This window comes from Chiloscyllium plagiosum, chromosome 34 (assembly GCF_004010195.1).
Source record: "Chiloscyllium plagiosum isolate BGI_BamShark_2017 chromosome 34, ASM401019v2, whole genome shotgun sequence".
Taxonomy (NCBI): domain Eukaryota; kingdom Metazoa; phylum Chordata; class Chondrichthyes; order Orectolobiformes; family Hemiscylliidae; genus Chiloscyllium; species Chiloscyllium plagiosum.
Genome location: NC_057743.1, coordinates 22,031,149 through 22,052,785, shown reverse-complemented (window position 1 = coordinate 22,052,785; position 21,637 = coordinate 22,031,149). Strand labels below are relative to the sequence as shown.

Sequence of the window (21,637 nt, the reverse complement as noted above, 5' to 3'; positions counted from 1 at the left end):
AAACATTGCCAGATTGGTGCATTATCTATGTATCTGTTCTTCTAGTCAATATCTTTAACTCTTTAAACAAAGGACTGTCAAGAGGACATTGCTTGCCTGTACAGTTTGATGCAGATGAACAGCTACAACTTTCTTCATGCAGTCTTTTATCATCTGAGAAGTAAAGAAGTTTGTTTCTCCTTTTTTATCGACTGTAATCTTCCGGTAATCTTCTAAAAGGATTGGACAAATGGCTTTTGTTGGGTGGGTCATGTATATTGGACCATCATAGCCAATCATCTCACTCATATAAGGAAGTGCTCCACAGTGGTCGAGATGGAAATGACTGACAAGAACAAATACTGTACAGTTAATGAGGACAATAACAACATCTTTTCAGACATGTTGAAAAATTTGATATTAGTAAGATTCCTGCTTTTGAGAGATCGAGGCTGAGGCATTCATCTATCACCCAAATCACCTTTTGGAGTCATCTGGTCTTTTCATTCTATTTTATAGAATAGAAAAGACTAGATGACTCCATAATCTACTTTAGTCTAAATGGATTCCACTTTTAAGAAGAAAAGAGATTCTGAATGGAATTGAAGAACTCTGTAGTTATGTTAAAATAATCCTTAATATTTTGAAAATAATAGCAAAACCAATTTTAAAGCTTTTGAACTAAAATTCATTTGTGTCAACAAAATACTACAGAAATATTGGAAATACCCAACAAATCCATCAGCAAACAAAATTCAAAATGAACTACAGCCAGAAGACAGGTCTCTTCTGTACCTCCTCAGTGCAAATGGAGCTACACGTTACAGACTATGGGAGTAATAGTTACCTGATGATGACACAGTCAAGAAATTCAGTCAGTCTTCCATTTTGAGTGATGTAAGAGAAATCAGGAAAGCGTCTCTGGAATAACAAGGAGCAGCAATAAATCAAAAATGACTGAACAGAGCTGTACAGATGAGGAAGGTTTTGGTTCATCTCCCAGTCTGTGCAGATACAGGAGCTGCAGGATAACAATCAGGATGTTTACAGTGAGAAAGGAGGCCATTGCACCCATCAAGTTGATGCTGCCATTTAAATAATTTCACTGCCTTCGTCTCTCCTCACTATCCTCTATCTTTCATTGCTTCAAAAGGTTTACCCAAGTTTCTGTTAGAAGATACAATGGGTGTCTTCCAGCTTGTGGGGAGAAAAAACAGTCCCTTTGCCAATAACTTTCAGGATAAAGACACTTCCCATGACCTTTCCGCTCATTTTCTAAATGATAACAACAGTCAAGCAATTCTGTCAGTCTTCCATTTTGAAAATTGCAGAATGGATACTGGAGAAGCTTCTCTGTTAAGAAGCGATGAATCACAAACAACTGTACAGAGCCAAGACCAAGAAAAAGAGCTGGAGAACAAAATTTGGCCCAAATTATCTTTGATTAGGGTACCTGCTTATTATCAAAATCCAATGAATACTTCTGGACGTGCAAATGTGAAAATGTCAAGAGAAGGTTCTGACTAGCTAAGATGCTCTCTAATGGCAAACATGTTAAACTTGCATTTTCAGGCTAACAGCTTGGACAAGGTGACAATAACTGTGAACTTGTACCTTAGAAGGAGTGAGAAAGCTAAAATGGAAAGATCATTTCAAAAAGAAAATGTACTATGAATGGAAATCTCACGGGATTTCACAGGCTTTGTGAAAACAGCTAGCAATTTGAAATTTCATTTCTTTTAGAGAAAGCTTTTTAAAATTAAATTCTTAAAGAGGCAATTTTTTTTCAAGTTTTATTTTCCACAAACTGAGTGCCAAGCAAGAATGCTTTTACTGGTATCAAATAATCTTGACAGAAATTTTAAGTATAAACCACAGACAGAATTTACCTGAAAAGTAAACTGCCCTAATGCTTTTTCTGTTAAAGTCAATTAGGAACTGAGCAATATCCAAACTGCATTCTGTTCAGCTAACTGATCTCAGCCAGAGCGCAATAAGTTTAACAATTGGTACACCTATCATAGGTGTGTGTACTGTCTTAAGAGCTCTCAGCTAAGGAGTCTTTCTCAGTACAACTATTATTGAAAATCCAGGTGTGGTCTGTGTATCTTTTTCCAACCATTTACTTAAAAGAAAATCACCTGCACATGAACTTCAGCTAATGGTTAGAATGTACGAGGCTTGCCTTTAGGAGCATAAACTCAAGAAATCATTCTACAGTCTGAGGTAGTTAGCCCACCAGAGGGCATCCAACAGTTGGAATCTAGCAAGAAAAGATGGTTGAGAAAGGACAGAAGAAAACTCACTGAAGGTTGTGCATATTTGTAAGAATCTGGGACAAGGAAAAGACATGATTATTGTAGTCACCAGTTTTCTTATTCAAATACTGCAATTTCTGACTTTGCTTGAGATGCAGCTATGATTCAGTTAGTTCACAACATGACAAGTACAGTTCGTTGAGCACATTACTACTACATTGAGTAGTAATGTGCTCAATTTAGTGCTAATCTTGAAACTGCACTTTTCACTTGCAGTTAGTGTTAACTACTGTGACAAATACTTAACTAACATTTCATTTGCTATACTCAGTCTAAACTGGGATATCTGATCCTAGGTAGGGAGCCAATTGTGGAAGAACACGATCTGTATGAATTTATCCTGTTTAAAAACCTAAATCTAAATTAATACCGGGGGATAAAGTCAACTCACAATGCCTCTTTATGAGTTTTTATTTAGGGGTAGGGATGTGAAATATGAGGGAGTTCTCAGGTTACTAGATGTCTGAAGTCCCAGGGAATGGAGGAATATGACAATAGGACAGGAAAGCTGAGTTCAAGGAAAAAATCAGCCACAATTTTATTGAATGATGCAAGTGGTTTGAGAGATCGTATAACTGATTCCTGTCCTATTTGGTTTATTCGTACACTATATAGACCAACCAGAACCCAACAGCAAGAATATCGAAACTATGGACCTTTCCTGGGCCACAGCAACAATCACTGCTTGTACAGTGATAACTGCAGTGGTTAATTAACCTATATCTGACTACAGTTATGGAGATGGTTCTGCCCCCACCAGTGATATGTGAAACCCAAGACTGCAGGAGGCTGGGAACACTTCAACCCCTCTACCAGAGAGTAACAACCAACAAACACTGGTCCATGTCCGTTGAGGGAAACATGGATACACAAAAATTGACAAATGAACCATGTAAACTCAGGTCATATATCACTAGCTTAGATGTCCCCTTATTTCATAGGCCTGTGGTTTCTTGTATTTTCTACCATTTAACTATTCCACATACTTACATCATCATTATATCCCATGTGCATTCCACAATCCAGCATCACGTTTTTCCCACCAATTGAGACCAGGATACAACTGCGGCCCACATCCTGGCCTGCCCCTGAAAAAGCAAGGATTGGTCATTCTGCAAACTTTCTAAGCTCTTATTAAGAATCATATCCAATAACTAGCTGAATATTTAAATTATTACCTAAAGGCGTGACTTTTATTTCCGGCATTTGCAATCAGATTTCACTGCGACTTGTGCTTCCAAGAACGCACTGATGAAATCAGCTACTCATCTTAATTCAGCAAAACAGATCTGTTAAATTTAAAGCAGACTGTATCAGCAAATAAAAACATCTCAAGCAATCTCATGGCCCAGCAGTTTGGTCTGTCCTATGTGGGAGTAAGAAATGGGAAGAAAAGTGATGGTATAATCGTGAAACAGGGATAGAGGAGTATGGAGTGTACGCTAAAGTCTAAAGGCCTGAACTTTAACTCCAAGTCACTGTGAGAATTTTACACCCATTTTTTCAACAGCTATATCCTAATACAAAATGTAATTTTCAAATAGTGAATGTAAAAATCGAAGAAATGGGAATAGGAGTAAGCTATTCATACCCTCACGCTCATCCTGCCACTCAGTAACATCATGGCTTGATCTGCCCCAATCATCAGCTCCTCTCTTGTACCAGTCCCTCAAAGCACTCAGATCCCCGATATTTCAAAACTCTATTTACCACCTCTTTAAATACTTTCAGTGGTCTAGCACAACTCTTTGGAATAGAGAATTCCAGACAGTCACCACCTTCTGGAGAAGAAATTCCTTCATTTTGTTCAATCAATCTTTAAACAGTCTTTTAACCTCAATAGCCTGGCATGCCAACTAATTCTGCACAGTTTGCACCTTAAAATATTTAAGCATTTTCAAAACGTCTATTAAATCTCTAATTAAGATTCCTTTTACAGTGAAGAAAGATCTATTTTTGAGCATATTGTCATAATACAACCTTTTATTTCTGCTGTATGATGCTTTGTGAAGCATCTTAGGATATTTTTCAGAGAGAGGTACTACATAAATATGTTTCTAATCATTCTAGCAAATCTTCACTGTACCATGGTTTGAACAAATTAACTTTATTTTTATACTCAATGTCTGAGTGCATAATGCCCTGAAACCGATCAATTTTTACAGCCTTTTGAACGTACACATACACCTACTAATGAAAGTCTTCAAGTTGTGACTGGACCAAACAATTCCAGAGACCTATACTAATAACCAGAGAATATGGACTGATAGCCAACTATGGGAGCTTGAAAAGTTTAAGTGCATGCCAAGAATAACTAAAAATCCAAAAAAGAAACTGCTGTTAGTAACATTACAAGTGACAAAGAGGCAGTCAGACCGTTTGCAAATAAAAGAAACTTTCACTACCGTGGCTTCTACTAATATTCAGACATCTTCTGCCTTTAAAACTAAATTACTCAAAAATTTGAATTCAGCAACATACATCTCATTAAAATAAGTGGGACCTTAAATAAACTTCAAAGTTATTAGTTTACAGTGAGCTTTGCTGAGCAGCAAAAATGCAGACAGTGAAAAATGGACAGGACGACAAGCCAACTGAGGCCTCCCTTGATTGGTCTGAACACAAAATCAGAATTAAAGTCTCCAGGTTCACATTTTAAACGCTGGATTTTACAAAAAAAACCCAACTCGATTTATTATCACTTTCCAGCTACACAAGGCAGACGGCGGGTTTTTAAGTAAACAAGGACCCCGCTCAATGACAGTAACTCCCGTCCTTTCCTTTTCCACCAAACACTGTCGCTACGAATTCGGGCAAATATACCACGCCAGCCCCACGCCTACCTCAGGCAGCAGCAAGGCCGAGCAGGCCCTCGTTACCAAGACACCCAACACCCTAACCCAACTGACAGGGGCAACATCCAATGGAATGCACGCTCCAGGCGGGCCGGTGCGGAGGCGGGGCTTCCGGCAGGGAGTGCCGCGCTGTGATTGGTCAAAAGCGTACCCCGCCCTTTCGCTTGAAGTTCTAAGATGGCTGATCCGGACAGGTTCAGTTTGGCTGAGGTTCTGGAGTCTTTCAAAAAGTGCCTGACTGATGAGGGAGAAATCCTGCAGGAACATTACTTAGAAGGATGGAAAGGGCTGGTAAAGTGAGTGACTTAAAAAAATCCTCTCGCTGTGTTGTCATCAGGGTTTATGGAGACTGCAGGTAGATGTGGAGAGGTTGGCAGATGGAATGTAATTGGGAAATCGTGATGTTGATTTTTGTTTGGTAGGAAGAATAATGAGGACTATCTTAAGTAGAGCACAATTGTAGAATTCTGACGTTGGTGTTCTGAATCACAAAAGACACACATCCCCTCTGCGTGAAAAGATTGCTCCTTAGATTCCTTTTAAATCTTACCCCTCTCACCATAAATGTGTCCCTCTAGTTTTAGGCTCCCACCCCAGGCAAAAGGTCTTGTCTATCCATGCTCCTCATGATTTTATAAACTTTCTATAATGTCTTTCCTCAGCCTCCAGTGCTTTGGAAAAAAATACCCCAGTCTATTCAGACTCTCTCTACAGCTGTAACCCAGGCAACGTTCCTGTAAATCTTTTCTGAACCCTTTCAAATTTCACAACATCCTATAGTGGCCTAACCAATGTCCTGTACAGCTGCAACATGACCTCCCAACTCCTATACTCCATGCATTGCCCAATAAAGGATTCCTGAAGAAGGGCTTAAGCCCGAAACGTCGATTCTCCTGTTCCTGGATGCTGCCTGACCTGCTGTGCTTTTCCAGCAACACATTTTCAGCTCTGATCTCCAGCATCTGCAGACCTCACTTTCTCCCCAGTAAAGGAAAGCTCAACTTTCCTTTAGTGCTGCATTCACTATCCTATCCACCTTTGACGCCATTTTCAAGGAACTATGAACTTTCACTCCAAGGCCTCTTTGACAATAGACAAGAGGTGCAGGAATAGGCCATTCTGCCCTTTGAGCCTGCACCACCATTCAATATGATCATGGCTGATCATCCTTAATCAGTATCCTGTTCCTGCCTTATCTCCAGAACCCTTGATTCTACTATCCTTGAGAGCTCTATCCAACTCTTTCTTAAATGAATCCAGAGACTGGGCCTACACTGCCCACTGGGGCAGAGCATTCCACACAGCCACCATTCTCTGGGTGAAGAAGTTTCTCCTCATCTCTGTCCTAAATGGTCTATCCCGTATTTTTAAGCTGTGTCCTCTGGTTTGGCACTCACCCATCAGCGGAAACATGTTTCCTGCCTCCAGAGTGTCCAATCCTTTAATAATCTTGTATGTCTCAATCAGATCGCCTCTCAGTCTTCTAAACTCAAGGGTATACAAGCCCAGTCGCTCCAGTCTTTCAGCGTAAGGTAGTCCCGTCTTTCCAGGAATTGACCTCGTGAACCTATGCTGCACTCTCTCAATAGCCAGAATGTCTTTCCTCAAATTTGGAGACCAGAACTGCACACAGTACTCCAGGTGTGGTCTCACCAGGGCCCTGTACAGCTGCAGAAGAACCTCTTTGCTTCTATACTCAATCCCTCTTGTTATGAAGGCCAACATGCTATTAGCTGCCTTCACTACCTGCTGTACCTGCATTTGTTCAACAACACTCTCCAGACCTGACCATTAAGCATATAAGTCCTACCCTGATTTGCCTTTGCAAAATGCAGCATCTCACATTCATCGAAATTAAGCTCTATCTGCCACTCTTCGGCCTATTTGCCCATCTAATCAAGATCCCATTGTACCCTGAGGTAACCTCTTTTGATGTCCACTATACTACTAATTTTGGTGCCATCTGCAAGCTTGCAATGTTTTCAATGTTTGCATCCAAATTTGTTTATACAAATGATGAAAAGCATTGCACCGAGCATCAATCCCTATGGCACACTGCTGGTCAGAGGCCTCCAGTCTTTAAAACAGCCCTCCTCCATCACCCTCTGTCATCTACATTTGAGCCAGTTCTGTATCCATATAACTAGTTATTCTATTGTGATCTAACCTTGCTGACCAGTCTACCATGAGGAATCTTGTCGAATGTCATACTGAATTCTACATAGATCATGTCCACTACTCTGCCCACTTCAATCCTCTTTGTTACTTCTCAAAAAACTCAATTCATGAATCATCATTTCCCATGCTCAAAGCCATGTTGACTAAGCCTAATCAGGCCCTGTCTTTCCAAATATATGCAAATCCTTCCCTCAGGATTCCCTCCAACACCTTGTCATCACCAATGTCTGACTTCCTAGAGGAATAGAAGTAAGGATGTTATGCTGCAGTTATATAACTCATTGATGAGATTGCATATTGTGGATGTTTGTGGGATGGGGATGGTTCAGAGGAGGCTTAGAATCAGAAAAGCGCTACAGTGCAAATAGAGGCCACTGAAGCTGGAGGTAAGCTCTGATTCCAGGCACTGTGAAGCAGCAATGCTAACTACTTTGCTACCCCAACATACAATTGCTTACTGGATTGATACCTGAAATGAGTGAATTGTCTTCTGAAGAATGGTTGGAGAGACTGGCCTTGTGAAGGGGAACTTGTTTGAAATACATGGATCCCTTTTTATCTGGCCCAGAGGAAGGCATCATAAGCCTATAGTTTCAGGTTTAAGTCCCACCTGTCCCAGAGGTATGTCGTAACATGTCCGAACAGGTTGATTAAAGTATAAATAAGATCTTGACTGGATGGATGTGTGAAGGATGCTTCCTCTCTGAAGTGAGCCTAGAACTAGGTTTTATTAATTAAAAACCACAGTGAAGCACTGTTTTAAAACTAGGAGTTGGTTTTTCTCTGAGGGTTGTGTAACCTTGGAACTCCTTGACTTCGAAGGATGATGACAAGGTCATTGTATATTTTTAGGGTGGATATAGTTTGTTTTTGTTAGGCAAGTGAATCAAAGGTTATTGGAGTAGATGTGAATGTGGAAATCTAAACACTAACAGATCAACCATGATGTTATTGACTGCTGAAACAAAATAGAGGGGCTGAAGAGCCTACTTGTGCTCCTCATTTGTATTTTAGTATCATCAATTTCACTTAGTGTGAGGGCCCAAGCACACATCTGATTTCATAAAATTAACAAGACAAACAGATGGGGAGAATGAGTGTATTATTTCTCAGTATGATAATGTTGTATGGAAATGATCCAGTTATTGCAAATTTGACAAATACAGTTGATTAAAGCTATTCATTACATAGTTTTAAAGTTTAAGGATTGTGTATGTGAAATCATTATTTCCCAACCTACTAAGAAGCAAAATTATTGGTAATATCTAGAATTGTAGAGGGCCTCTTGCATCAGGAAAGAATAGTTTAAGATTTTGGGATGTTACCCTCCCCAAAACATTGGCCTGGATTTCGTGCTGAATGACAAAGCAAGGATATTTACTGGTGACCTCGAAGAAAGTTGTCCACAAAGATGTAGCAATCTCTGTGGCAATGTGTTTCCTCTTTGCTAACGGCAGTTGTTTCTGGCATCAAGTCAAAGTAAATCTTGGTTTGCAGCAACAATATATATAAGCAGGATACAGAAACAATTGCCTGAAGTATTCACTAATTGCAAACAAAATCACTAAAAGCTCTTAATCTTTTGTTGTAAAATACATGATTACAACTAGATTTAAATATGTTTATTTTAAATGTGTAGAAATTTACGTTTTACAAATATAAGTACATCTTGGTCAACAAAGTGTCACTTTTTGAAGGGTTTTTAAATAATGAGAGAGAATAAAAATTCTTGTCACTTCATTGATTTTTTTCAGTGGCTAAAATTTTGTGAGTGGATACTCAGCAATGTACACTCTTTTGGGGGGGGGGGGGGTGAAGGAGAGGAACATGCATCACTGAGAGCAACTTTAGTGTTTCTAAATGAATTTGTGCATGTCCAGACTCCTGAAGTTGCTGTCAGTTTAGTGAAGTAAAGGCAGCACTTGCTGTTGGTTAAACTGGTATGACCATGGTAATATCGGAGCAATAACTTCTAATCCACTTAAGTTTTCTTAGAATTCACGTTTTATATTTAATTCTATTCAGAAATGCCCTAATGCATCCTTTTGTAAGCAGAATCGTGAGTCCCGCATGGTATGTTGCCTGACCAGTGCCAGGGTGCAGGACATCTCTGACCAGCTTGAAAGGATACTGGAGCAGGAAGGCAAGGATCCAGTTGTTGTGGTCCACATTGGGACAAATAACATAGGCAAGCCTAGGAAAGAGGACCTGTTTGAGGATTATCAAGTACTAGGGATGAAATTAAGCAACAGGTCCTCAAGGGTTATAATCTCCAGATTACTACCTAAGCTACATGCAAATTGGTTTAGGGATAAGAAAATTAGAAGTAAACATGTGGCTAAAGGAGTGGTGTGGGAAAGAGGGGTTCCATTTCATGGGGCATTGGGATTAGTTTTGGAACAGGAGGATCTGTACTGATGGGATGGTCTCCACCTGAACTGATCTGGAACCAGTGTTCTAGTGATAAGGATAAGTAGGGTGGTCACTAGACTTAAACGAGTGAATCGGAAGGGGAAGGGAAGGGGAAAATGACAGGAATTATAATGGTAAATATAAAGGAAAGCAGCAGTTTAGCATGTGTGCAGGAGGGTTTAACTACATGGCAGACTATAAAAGAAGTAAAAAGGAAGGATAACTCAGGAGATTATGTACAAAAACTAGCATAAGGACAGCGTGGATGAATTAACGGCACAAGTCATTGCGAATGAATGAGATTTAGTAGCTGTTGCAGAGACATGGTTGCAGGGTGGTCACAATTGGGAGTTAAGTATCCAGGTATATCAGATTATTTGAAAGGACGGGCAGGGAGGTGGTGTAGCTCTGATATTTATGGACAACATCAAGGCGATGGTGAGAGATGATATAAGTGCTGTGGAGAATATGGTTGAATCCATTTGGGTGGAAATTACAAATTCTAGGAAGAGCAAGTTACTGATAGGTGTAGTCTATAAAAATATCGCCAAACAATATCACATTGGGGAAGGCAATAAAGAAATAACTAATGCCTGTAAAGACGGTACGGCAAATATTAGGGGGATTTTACACTACATGTCGATTAGTCAAACCAAGTTGGTCAGGTTAGCCTTGAATGTATCCATAATAATTTTCTTTAACAGTATGTAATGGAACTGATGAGAGAGTAAGCAATCTGGGATCTGGTCCTGTGTAAAAATGAAACAGAAATAATGAATAATGTCATAGTTGGTGATCCTCTCAGAAGGAGCGATCGCAATATGGTTGAATTTAGAATACAAATGGAAAGTGTGAATATAAAATCCAATACCAGAATCCTGTGCTTAAACAAGGGAGACTACAATAGGATGAAGGAGGAGTCGACTGAAGTAAACTGAAAGCAAAGACTTTATGGTGGGACAGTGGAGGACTTTCAAAGCAATTATTCAAAGTGCTCAGCAAAAGTATATATCAGTGAAAAAGGACTGAGAAAAGGGGTAATCTGCCATGGGTGCCTAAGGGATTAAGGGAAGCTATCAAATTGAAAGAGCAGGCATACAAAGTGGCCAAGATCAGCAGGAAACTAGAAAATTGGGAAAGCTTTAAAGGTCAACAGAAAGCCACAAAGAGCTATAAAGAAAAGTAAGATGGATTGAGAAGAAAAACGAGCTCAGAATATAAAGCCAGATAGTAAAAGTTTCTATAAATATGTGAAACAAGAGTGGCTAGAGTAAACATTCATTCTTTAGAGGATGAGAAGGGGAATTTAGTAAGGGGAAATGAGGAAATGGACGAGGCATTTTGTCAGTCTTCACAGTGGAGGGTACGAATAACATGGCAGTAATTGACAAAGCGACAAAAGTAGGTGAGGACCTGGAAACAATTATTATCACGAAAGAGGTAGTGTGGGGCAAGCTAAGTGTAGACAAGTTTCTTGGCCCTGATGGAATGCATCCCACGTTGCTAAAAGAGATGGCGGGAGAAATAGCAAATGTGATGCTGCTGTTTAAAAAGGGAGATAGACAAAATATGGGGAATTATACACCAGTTAGTTTAACTTCTGTAGTGGGGAAGATGCTTGAGTGTATTATCAAGGATGAAATAGCATGGCATCCAGATAGAAATTGTCCCGTTGGGCAGATGCAGCATGGGTTTATGAATGGCCGGTCAGGCTTAACTTTTTTTTTGAATTCTATAAAGACATTACGAAGACGGTGGACAACAGAGACTCAGTAAATTTGGTATATCTAGATTTCAAAAAGGCATTTGACAAGGTGCTGCATAATATAAAGATGCAAGGTGTTATGGGCAATGTATAAGTATGGTAGAGGATTGGTTAACCAACAGGAACAATAGTGGGAATAAATGAGTACTATTCTGGTTAGTGATTAGCGACCAATGGTGTGCATCAGGGATCAGTGTTGGGACCACAATTATTCACAATTTACATAGATGATTTGGAGTGGAGGACCACGTGTAGTCTGTTAAAGTTTGTGGATGACATTAAGGTGAGTGGTAGAGCAAAGTGTGCAGAGGACTGTGAAACTTTGCAACGGGATTTAGGTAGTTTAATTGGGTGGGCAAAGATCTGGCAGATGGAGCACAATGTTGATAAATGTGAAGTCATCCATTTTGGCAGGAATAACAGTAATAAGAATTATTACTTGAATGGTAAGACATTGCAGCATGGTGTTGTGCAGAGGGACCTGGGTGTCCTTGTGCATGAATCACAGAATATTGGTCTGCAGGTGCAACAAGTAATTAAGAAGGCAAATGGAATTTTGTCCTTCATAACTAAAGAGTTGAGTTTAAAAGTAGAGAGGTTATGTTGCAGATGTATAGGGTGCTGGTGAGCCATGATCTTATTGAATGGTGGAGCAGGCACGAAGGGCCAGATGGCCTGCTCCTAGTTGTTAATTAAAGCCTTATTTCAAAGGATTAACATAAGGGAAGTTTAGTTTTCAGTGAGTTTGGAAGTTGTAATGTTTAATGAGCAGAACTGCTAAGGTTCTTGAATACCAGTATATGTTTCACTGACATTGTACATCAACAGACATTGGTAAAGTTTTCCATTTCTCCACAATGATGGTGTAGATGTTCAAGTAGGTGCTTTTCTAGCACACAACTTACAAATCTTTAACCCAAATTTTGTGTTCTATAAATAGATCTACTTCATCACTATAGACCGGTGAGCCTGACATCGGTAGTGGGCAGGTTGTTGGAGGGAATCCTGAAGGACAGGATTTTCATGTATTTGGAGAGGCATGGACTGATTAGGGATAGTCAGCATGGGTTTGTGTGTGGGAAATCATGTCTCTTAAATTTGAGTTTTTTTTCTTATTTCTTAAGAAAATTGAGGGCAGAGCTGTCGACGTGATCTATATGGACTTCAGTAAGGTGCTCGACAAGGTTCCTCATGGGAGACTGATTAACAAGGTTAGATCTCATGGAATACAGGGAGAACTAGCCATTTGGATACAGAACTGGCTCGAAGGTAAAAGGCAGAGGGTGGTGGTGGAGGGTTGTTTTTCAGACTGGAGGCCTGTAACCAGTGGAGTGCCACAAGGATCGGTGCTGGGTCCTCTGCTTTTTGTCATTTACATAAATGATTTGGATGCAAGCATAAGAGGTACAGTTAGTAAGTTTGCAGATGACACCAAAATTGGAAGTGTAGTGGATAGCGAAGAGGGTTACCTCTGATTACAACAGGATCTCGATCAGATGGGCCAATGGGCTGAGAAGTGGCAGATGGAGTTGAATTCAGCTAAATGCGAGGTGCTGCATTTTGGTAAAGCAAATCTTAGCAGGACTTATACACTTAATGGTAAGGTCCTAGGGAGTGTTGCTGAACAGGCGAACCTTGGAGTGCAGGTTCATAGCTCCTTGAAAGTGGAGTCGCAGGTAGACAGGATAGTGAAGAAGGTGTTTGGTATGCTTTCCTTTATTGGTCAGAGTATTGAGTACAGGAGTTGGGAGGTCATGTTGTGGCTATACAGGACATTGGTTAGGCCAATGTTGGAATATTGCGTGCAATTCTGGTCTCCTTCATATCAGAAAGATGTTGTGAAACTTGTAAGAGTTCAGAAAAGATTTACAAGGATGTTGCCAGGATTGGAGGATTTGAGCTATAGAGAGAGGCTGAACAGGCTGGGGCTGTTTTCCCTGGAGCGTCGGAGGCTGAGGGGTGACCTTACAGAAGTTTACAAAATTATGAGGGGCATGGAGGGGGGTAAATGGGTAAAGTAATTTCCCTGGGTTTGGGGAATCCAGAACTAGAGGGCATAGGTTTGGGGTGAGAAGGGAAAGATATGAGACCTAAGGGGAACTTTTTCACGCAGAGGGTGGTACGTGTATGGAATGAGCTGCCAGAGGAAGTGGTGGAGGCTGTTACAATTGCAACATTTGAGGTGTTTGGATGGATATATGAATAGGAAGGGTTTGAAGGGATATGGGCTGGGTGCTGGCAAGTGGGACTAGATTGGGTTGGGATATCTGGTCGGCATGGACAGGTTGGACCGAAGGGTCTGTTTCCATGCTGTATGTCTCTGACTCTAGTGGACAGCAAAGAAGGTTACCTCGGAGTACAACAGGATCATGATCAGATGGGCCAATGGGTTGAGGAGTGGCAGAAGGAGTTTAATTTAGATAAATGTGAGATGCTGCATTTTGGAAAAGCAAATCAGAGCAGGACTTGAATGCTTAATGGTAAGGTCCTCTGGAGTGTTTCTGAACAAAGAGACCTTTGAGTGGAGGTTCATAGCTATTTGAAAATGGAGTGGCAGGTACATAGGATAGTGAAGGTGGCGTTTGGTATGGTTTCCTTTTATTGGTCAGAGCATTGAGTATAGGAGTTGGGAGGTCATGTTGCAGCTGTACAGGACATTAGTTAGGCCACTTTTGGGATATTGCATGCAATTCTGGTCTCCTTCCTATTGGAAGGATGTTGTGAAACTTGAAAGGGTTCAGAAAGGATTTACAAGGATATTGCCAGGGTTGGAGGATTTGAGGTATAGGGAGAGGCTGAATAGGGTAGGGCTGTTTTCCCTGGAGCATCAGAGGCTGAGGAATGACCTTTATAGAGGTTTATAAAATGATGGGTATGGATAAGATAAATAGACAAGATCTTTTCCCTGGGGTGGTGGAGTCCAGAACTAGAGGGCATAGGCTCAGAGTGAGAGGGGAAAGATATAAAAGGGACCTAAGCGGCAATGTTTTCAGAGGGTGGTGGGTATATGGAATGAGCTGCCAGAAGAAGTGGTGGAGGTTGGTACAATTACAGCATTATAAGGGCATCTGGATGGGTATATGAATAAGGTTTTACATGGCAATGGGCCAAGTGCTGGCAATTGGGACTAGATTAGGTTAGGATATCTGGTTGACATGGACAATTTGGACTGACGGTCTGTTTCTGTGCTGTATGTCTGACTCTTTTTTAATTATTAAAGCAAAATACCGCAGATGCTGAAAATCTGAAATAAAAAATCATTCCAAAAACACACTCCAGATCTGGCAGCATCTGTGAAGAGATGAACAGAGTTATCATTGAGTCTGATATGGCTCTTCAGATGAAGACTCTTTAAGATTAGCACAATATGAGGTATGTTATTAGTAGTTCACAACAACCAGAACATTAGATTCGACTTGAATTCAGTTAATGGCTGGATTTGACTGAGGGATATGCATGTGTGATGTGTGCATATTTGAATTCCACCTGAAAAATGTTTCATTGGGAAATACCAAAGAGTAGCATTGGCATCAGTGTCTTTATAACCTGATGCATGCAAACTCCCGGAGATGGGAGAGATACTAAATGAATATTGTCAATTTTTACTGTGGAGAAAGAAATAGATTCTAGAGAATGCAGAGAAATAAACTTTGGTGTTTTAAATACAGTTTACATTACAGAAGAGGAAGTTCAGGAGATCTTAGAACATTTAAAGGTAGATGAAACTCCAGGACCTGATCTAATGTTTTTTAATGAATATTTTTCGACAGTATTCACTCTAGAAAACGACAATGTTGTAGAGGAGAATACGGAGATACAGGCTACTAGACTTGGTGGGATTGAGGTTCACAAGGAAGAGGTATTAGAAATTCTGAAGATTCCTGAAGAAGGGCTTATGCCCGAACGTCTATTCGCCTGCTCCTTTGATGCTGCCTGACCTGCTGCGCTTTTCCAGCAACACATTTTTCAGTATTAGAAATCCTGCAGAGTGTGAAAATAGATAAGTCCCCTGGGCCAGATGGGATTTATCCTAGGATCCTCTGCGAAGCCAGGGTGGAGATTGCCAAGCCTTTGACATTGATCTTTAAATCGTCATTGTCTGCAGGAATAGTGCCAGAAGACTGGAGGACAGCAAATCTTGTTCCCTTGTTCAAGAATGGGAGTAGAGACAACCCTGGTAATTATAGACCTGTGAGCCTTACTTCAGTTGTTGGTGAAGTGTTGGAAAAGGTTATAAGAGATAGGATGTATAATCATCTAGAAAAGAATAATTTGATTAGGGATAGTCAGCACAGTTTTGTGAAGGTAGGTTGTGCCTCACAAACCGTATTGAGTTATTTGAGAAGGTTACCAAACAGGTAGATGAGAGTAAACTGGTTGATGTGGTGTATATGGATTTCAGCAAGACGTTCGATAAGGTTCCCCACAGTAGGCTATTGTTCAAAATGCGGAGGAATGGGATTGTGGGAGATATAGCAGTTTGGATCAGTAATTGGCTTGCTGAAAGAAGACAGTGGGTGGTCGTTGGGAAATGTTCATCCTGGAGTCCAGTTACTAGTGATGTACCGCAAGGGTCAGTGTTGGGTCCACTGCTGTTCGTCATTTTTATAAATGACCTGGATGAGTGTGTAGAAGGGTGGGTTAGTAAATTCGCAGATGATACGAAGGTTGGCGGAGTTGTGGATAGTGACGAAGGATATTGTAGGTTACAGAGAGACATAGATAAGCTGCAGAGCTGGGCTGAGAGGTGGCAAATGGAGTTTAATGTGGACAAGTGTGAGGTGAATTGCTTTGGTCAGAGTAATTGGAATGCAAAGTACTGGGCTAATGGTAGGATTCTTGGTAGTGTAGATGAGCAGAGAGATCTGTGTCCAGGTACACAGATCCTTGAAAGTTGCCACCCAGGTCGACAGGATTGTTAAGAAGGCATACAGTGTTTTAGCTTTTATTAATAGAGGGATCGAGTTCCGGAACCATGAGGTTATGCTACAGCTGTACAAAACTCTGGTGCGGCCGCACTTGGAGTATTGTGTACAGTTCTGGTCACCACATTATAAGAAGGATGTGGAAGCTTTGGAAAGTGTGCAGGGGAGATTTACTAGGATGTTGCCAGGTATGGAGGGGAGGTCTTATGAGGAAAGGCTGAGGGACTTGAGGCTGTTTTTGTTGGAGAGAAGGAGGTTGAGAGGTGACTTAATAGAGACACATAAGATAATCAGAGGGTTAGATAGGGTGGACAGGGACTGCCTTTTTCAAAGTATGGTGATGGTGAGCACGAGAGGGCAGAGCTTTAAATTGTGGGTGATAGATATAGGACAGATGTCAGAGGTAATTTCTTTACTCAGAGTAGTAAGGTTATGGAATGCTTTGCCTGCAACGGTAGTAGATTCACCAACTTTAAGTGCATTTAAGTCGTCATTGGACAAACATATGGAAGTACATAGAATAGTGTAGGTTAGATGGGCGTCAGGTTGGTATGACTGGTCAGTGCAACATCGAGGGCCTGTACTGCGCTGTAATGTTCTATGTTAATGTATCCCAGAATATTGTGACAAGAAAGGGAAGATATTGAGACCCCTTGCAGAAATGTTTGCATTATCTATAATTATGGGTAAGGTGCTTGATGACTGGAGAGGGTGACTAATGTACTTTTGTTTAAGAAAGGTTGTAAGGAGAAATTTGGAAACTATAGACTTGTGTGACTTTGGTTGTGGGTAATTTGTTAGAGGTGATTAGAAAAGATAGGATTTATGAACATTGAGAGGCAAAAATTGATATGGGATAGTCAGTATTGTTTTTGAAGTGGGTACCAAAAGATTGATAGCAGAGCAGTAGACATTGGTTATTTGGATTTTAGTAAAGCCTTTGACAAGATTCTGAATGGTAGACTAATTAGTAAAGTTGGATTCCATGGGATTCAGGGTGAGCTTGCCAATTGGATATAAGATTGGCTTAACTGCAGGAGAGGGGGATGGTGGAGGGTGTGTTTCAAATTGGAGGCCTGTCACCAGAGTTGTTCCACAGGGGTTGGTTCTGGGTTCTTTTATTCTTTTTGTCATTTTATATAAATGATTTAGATGAGAACACAGAAAGCATGGTTAAGGTGAGTTTGTGGACAAGGCCAACATTGGTGGCATAGTTGACAGTGTAGAAGATTTTCTACGATTACAAAGGGATCTTAACCAAATGGGTCAATGAATAGAAAAAATTCAGATGGAGTTCAATCTGGATAGATGCAAGGTATTCCATTTTGGTACAACAAAATAATTATATATTAATGGTAGGGTCTTGGGCAGTATTGTAGGACAGAGGGACCTCTGGGTGCAGGTACATTATTCTTTTGAAGTTTGCATCACCCATAGACAGGGTGGTTAAAAAGGTATTTGGCATATTTGCTTTCATTGTTTAGTTCTTTGGGTGTCGGAGTTGGGAAGTGACGTTGAGCTTGTACAGACACTGGTGATGCCTCTTCTGGAATATTGTCTAGTTTTAGTCACCCAGTTATAGGAAGAATATTACTAAGCTCGAGAGGGTTCAGGAGATATTTACCAGTATGTTGGTGGGTATGGAAGGTTTGAGTTATAAAGAGAGGCTGGATGGGCTGGGACTTTTTTCACTGGAGTGTCAGAAGTTGAGAAGTAATCTGATAGAAGTTTACAAAATAATGAGGGATATAGGTAGTTACTGGCAGTTGCCTTCCCCCTAGGATGGGGATTTCTAGACTGAGGCACACTTTAAGGTGAGAGGAGAAAGTTTTAAAAAGTCATGAGAGGCCTTTTTGTTTTACACAGAGGGTGGTTTGTGTGTGGAATGAACGTCCTGAGGAAGTGGTGGATGCGAGCACAATTTAGAACATTTAAAAGACATTTGGTCAAATACATGGACATGAAAGGATTAGAGAAAGATGAGCCAGGAGCAGGTAGGTGGGACTGGTGGGATTATGTTCGGCATGGACTGGTTGGACCAAAGGATCTGTTTCTGTGCTCTGACGTGATTAAAAGTTCCTTGCCAACCTTCTGAGAGTTCCTCTCCTGAAGGTATTAATTCTTTGCTTGGGTACATTTGGTGTACAGCAGTGTTCAGTATATCCCCTGCATATCTGACACTCAGCTGAGTCATGAGGATTCATGTGAGCAGACTGCTTAATATTGGTAGCAACATTGTTGAGGCCAATCCCATTCTGTTGGGTGCTTCTAGCAAAGGTGTAATAGGTAGCGATCATTCCCTCTCTAATCAGCAAAGTACAACATCTATCATTCCCAGATCAGTGGAAAATCAAGGGTTGAACTGGAGACCTTTCAGCTGCATCTTGCAAGATAAACTCCCAAAAAAGTAGATACAATTTGATTTCTAGAAGTAGTAACCCACTTTACAATGGAGTATTTATTATTTTTGAAGAATATTGCTTCTAAATTTTTATTAGATCAGTAGTTTACTTAACATTTTATCTTGATGTTTGTTATAAATGCTAAGATATTTTTGTTTATTACACTTCAGATTTATGAGCAGTCTGGGATCAGCATTTTCCTTTATTTCAAATGATGCTGTCACCAAAATCCAAATTCTGGAAGACTACAGAAGTGGTGTGAATGGCCAAAAGTATTTGACCATTCAGTCGATGGTAAAGTACGAGGTTGATAACAAGCTCGTGGATCTGACAAAGCAGGGTGACCACTGGGACTCTGGCTGCCGTACACTACTGCGGCTCCATCGTGCCCTCAGGTGGCTGCAGCTCTTTCTGGAGAAACTGCGGGTAGCTTCTGACAATAGCAAAACGTCTGTCCTTTGTACAGAGGCCTACCAGGATGTCCTGGCCAAATATCATCCCTGGATAATACGCAAAGCTGCAACTGTGGCCTTTTATATGCTGCCAAGCCGAGCAAACTTCTTTGAGGTTATGAATATGGGCCCAACAGAAAAGGTGGTGGCTATACTGGGAGAAGCACTGCCGGTCGTTGCAAAAACTTACGAAATCACAGAAGACCTGTATAGTCAACATGGCTTGCTTGATCTTCCGTAATCCTGCACTTTGCACAAAAGACCCACTTGTTCTACAACGTTGTGTATTTTAATGGTGATATTTGCAAATGCTGACTTCAGTAATCAAAGATGATAAAAATTACTTTAATATTAATTAACCTGATGAGTTGTTGGATATAGTGAGTCAGCACTCCCTTCACTGTCTATAAATTGCATCTCCCCCCCACTATTTTCTGTACCTCTCTAAATGTGTTGACTGTTATGATTGAGGGTCTGAACAGCCTAAACCTTGTCCAAGTGTCCATTCTTCATGTCTGAATGTGGGCAGAGTGTCTATTTCACTGTGGTATGTATTATAGTTGGCCTGAATCTATTGTCAGTGATTTGAACACATTTGTATTTTCCAGTATGGTGTCACTGGACAGTGAGCAGGAATGCAAGTTGTGACTGACATTGTTTATTCCTGTTAATCTTATCAAAGGGCAGCAAGATGGTGAGCCTAAATATAGGGTCCTGGCCAGAGGTAGCTCGCCCAGTCCAAGGCAAGGGTTGGGCTCCACCTTGTCCAAAAACCCGTGACACAACTCTACTTGTATATGAGAAAATTGACCAAGAATGAGTCACCTCTTATGTTTCTTTTTACTTTCTATCAATCAGCAGATTTGAAAGGCTTCCTTTCCACTTTCCAGTTATGTTTAGTTTCTTATCTTTTGAGCAAATGAGATCCAACTACAATACACATGAAGATCCAAAATGTTCTCCTTGCAGGAGGTGTCTGATTTTGTGAATGTCTGTATTGTGTTTTTCAGATCCTCTGTCCTCTGTCAGCTCTGTTCGGATTTGCGTTTTTGTTAATCTCATTCTAATGTGTGAATAAATTACACTGAGTAAAAGCTATTGCAAGCGCAAGCAGCAAAACCATCAGATTACTAACAGTGGAAGAGACTCATCCTGGTATTAATTATGCAAGAAATCAGATTGAACTCAGATTTTTTTTAAGTCTTAGTGGAAACAGACAGTAGTTTACATTTTTGCACTTTTAAATTTTGGTATATTTTTTAACTGTATAATTTGCAAGTTAGAAAATGAAAAGGGAATATATGTTAGTGCAAGAACAGTTTGAAGGCTTTCAATGTTCTGGCCAAAGATGTACTGTCACTTGCTGTTTTCCTTATTGTCTTGGATCATGTGTTGGGTTGACAAAGCAGCATTCCATCCTGACCCCAGACATTCTCAGGCAGAAATCCATGGTTCACAATCACTACGCTTTTCCTTGTCTTTATGGTCATTCGGATCAATTTGAATGTGTCAACTAAGGACAGCAAACATTTGGATTGAACAAAGGACTGTTGTGGTATATGGTTACGGGCAGTGCACGTAATCAGCTGTGCATTGGGGGAATGAGTAATCTTTGTGTATACCCATATAGAACATGAGTTCACTATTACACTTTAACAGCACCAGGCTATGACAAGGCTAGGGAAATGGAAATATATCAATTCTACAGATGCTGGAAACTGACAGTATGGAATTTGAGCAAATGCAAGATAAGATCCACTATGATGCACCTTGTGGTCCCCAAAGCTGCTATTTGTTGTCAAGACTGATATATGAACACTTGATGCTGTGCTAATTTACCCCAGAAGAGCCAATGCCTAAAGGACACTAGAGAAAATAAATAGAAAAACATAAGTGTTATTTCACAATTATGATGGGCTTTAATTCCATGACAAGTACCAGAAGGTAATCTTGATGATTACATGCACTGAGATCAATATTGTTATTTTTATTTTCCCTAATTGTATTTGAATATTAGCTTTAATCAGCATTAATCTTTGATAAAGAAAAATCACCTTTTGATTTTTTGTTTTTGGCTACCATATGTGAATGGATTTTACCTGCGTTTGGAAGATTTTTATTTTGTTAATCCAGTTATGAATTTATCTAAATTTCACACACTAATGTGAATTTTGGACTTGAAACTATCCATCTTCCTCTTGAATATTGTGAGAAATTTTTCATGTTGAATCTGTAATCTAAAGTGATTTGATTTGATATAAATTGAATCTTTGGAATTTGTCATTATGTTCAATGTATAAGAGGATTAAATTGTGCACAATTTTGATTTGTCATTGATGTACAAACTGTTA

At 40.2% G+C, this 21,637-nt stretch overlaps 2 protein-coding genes across 6 annotated transcripts in view; one reads left to right on the top strand and one right to left on the bottom strand.

Moving 5' to 3' along the window:
* ints11 (integrator complex subunit 11) overlaps window positions 1-5,220 on the bottom strand; it is a 36,869-nt gene extending 31,649 nt beyond the window's left edge. The window contains exons 1-5 of one of the 4 annotated variants that reach the window (XM_043675820.1): window positions 5,141-5,220; window positions 3,476-3,586; window positions 3,288-3,385; window positions 827-900; window positions 97-325 (exon numbers count right to left, since the gene is read on the bottom strand). In XM_043675820.1, coding sequence (XP_043531755.1) covers window positions 97-325; window positions 827-900; window positions 3,288-3,385; window positions 3,476-3,503 — 429 coding nt within the window. In that variant the 5' untranslated portion in view covers window positions 3,504-3,586; window positions 5,141-5,220. The other 3 variants (XM_043675823.1, XM_043675822.1, XM_043675821.1) reach the window with 3 other exon arrangements.
* Window positions 5,221-5,310: 90 nt separating this feature from the next.
* On the top strand, window positions 5,311-21,610 carry LOC122540313 (ceramide-1-phosphate transfer protein). Of its 2 annotated transcripts, none has more exons than XM_043675825.1 (2): window positions 5,311-5,448; window positions 19,005-21,610. In XM_043675825.1, exons 1-2 carry the CDS (start codon window positions 5,330-5,332, stop codon window positions 19,525-19,527), a joined length of 642 nt encoding a protein of 213 aa, XP_043531760.1. In that variant the 5' UTR covers window positions 5,311-5,329; the 3' UTR covers window positions 19,528-21,610. The 2 variants fall into 2 exon arrangements, with proteins under 2 accessions (XP_043531760.1, XP_043531761.1); XM_043675826.1 differs by lacking the exon at window positions 5,311-5,448 and adding an exon at window positions 14,761-14,879.
* Window positions 21,611-21,637: the final 27 nt, after the last annotated feature.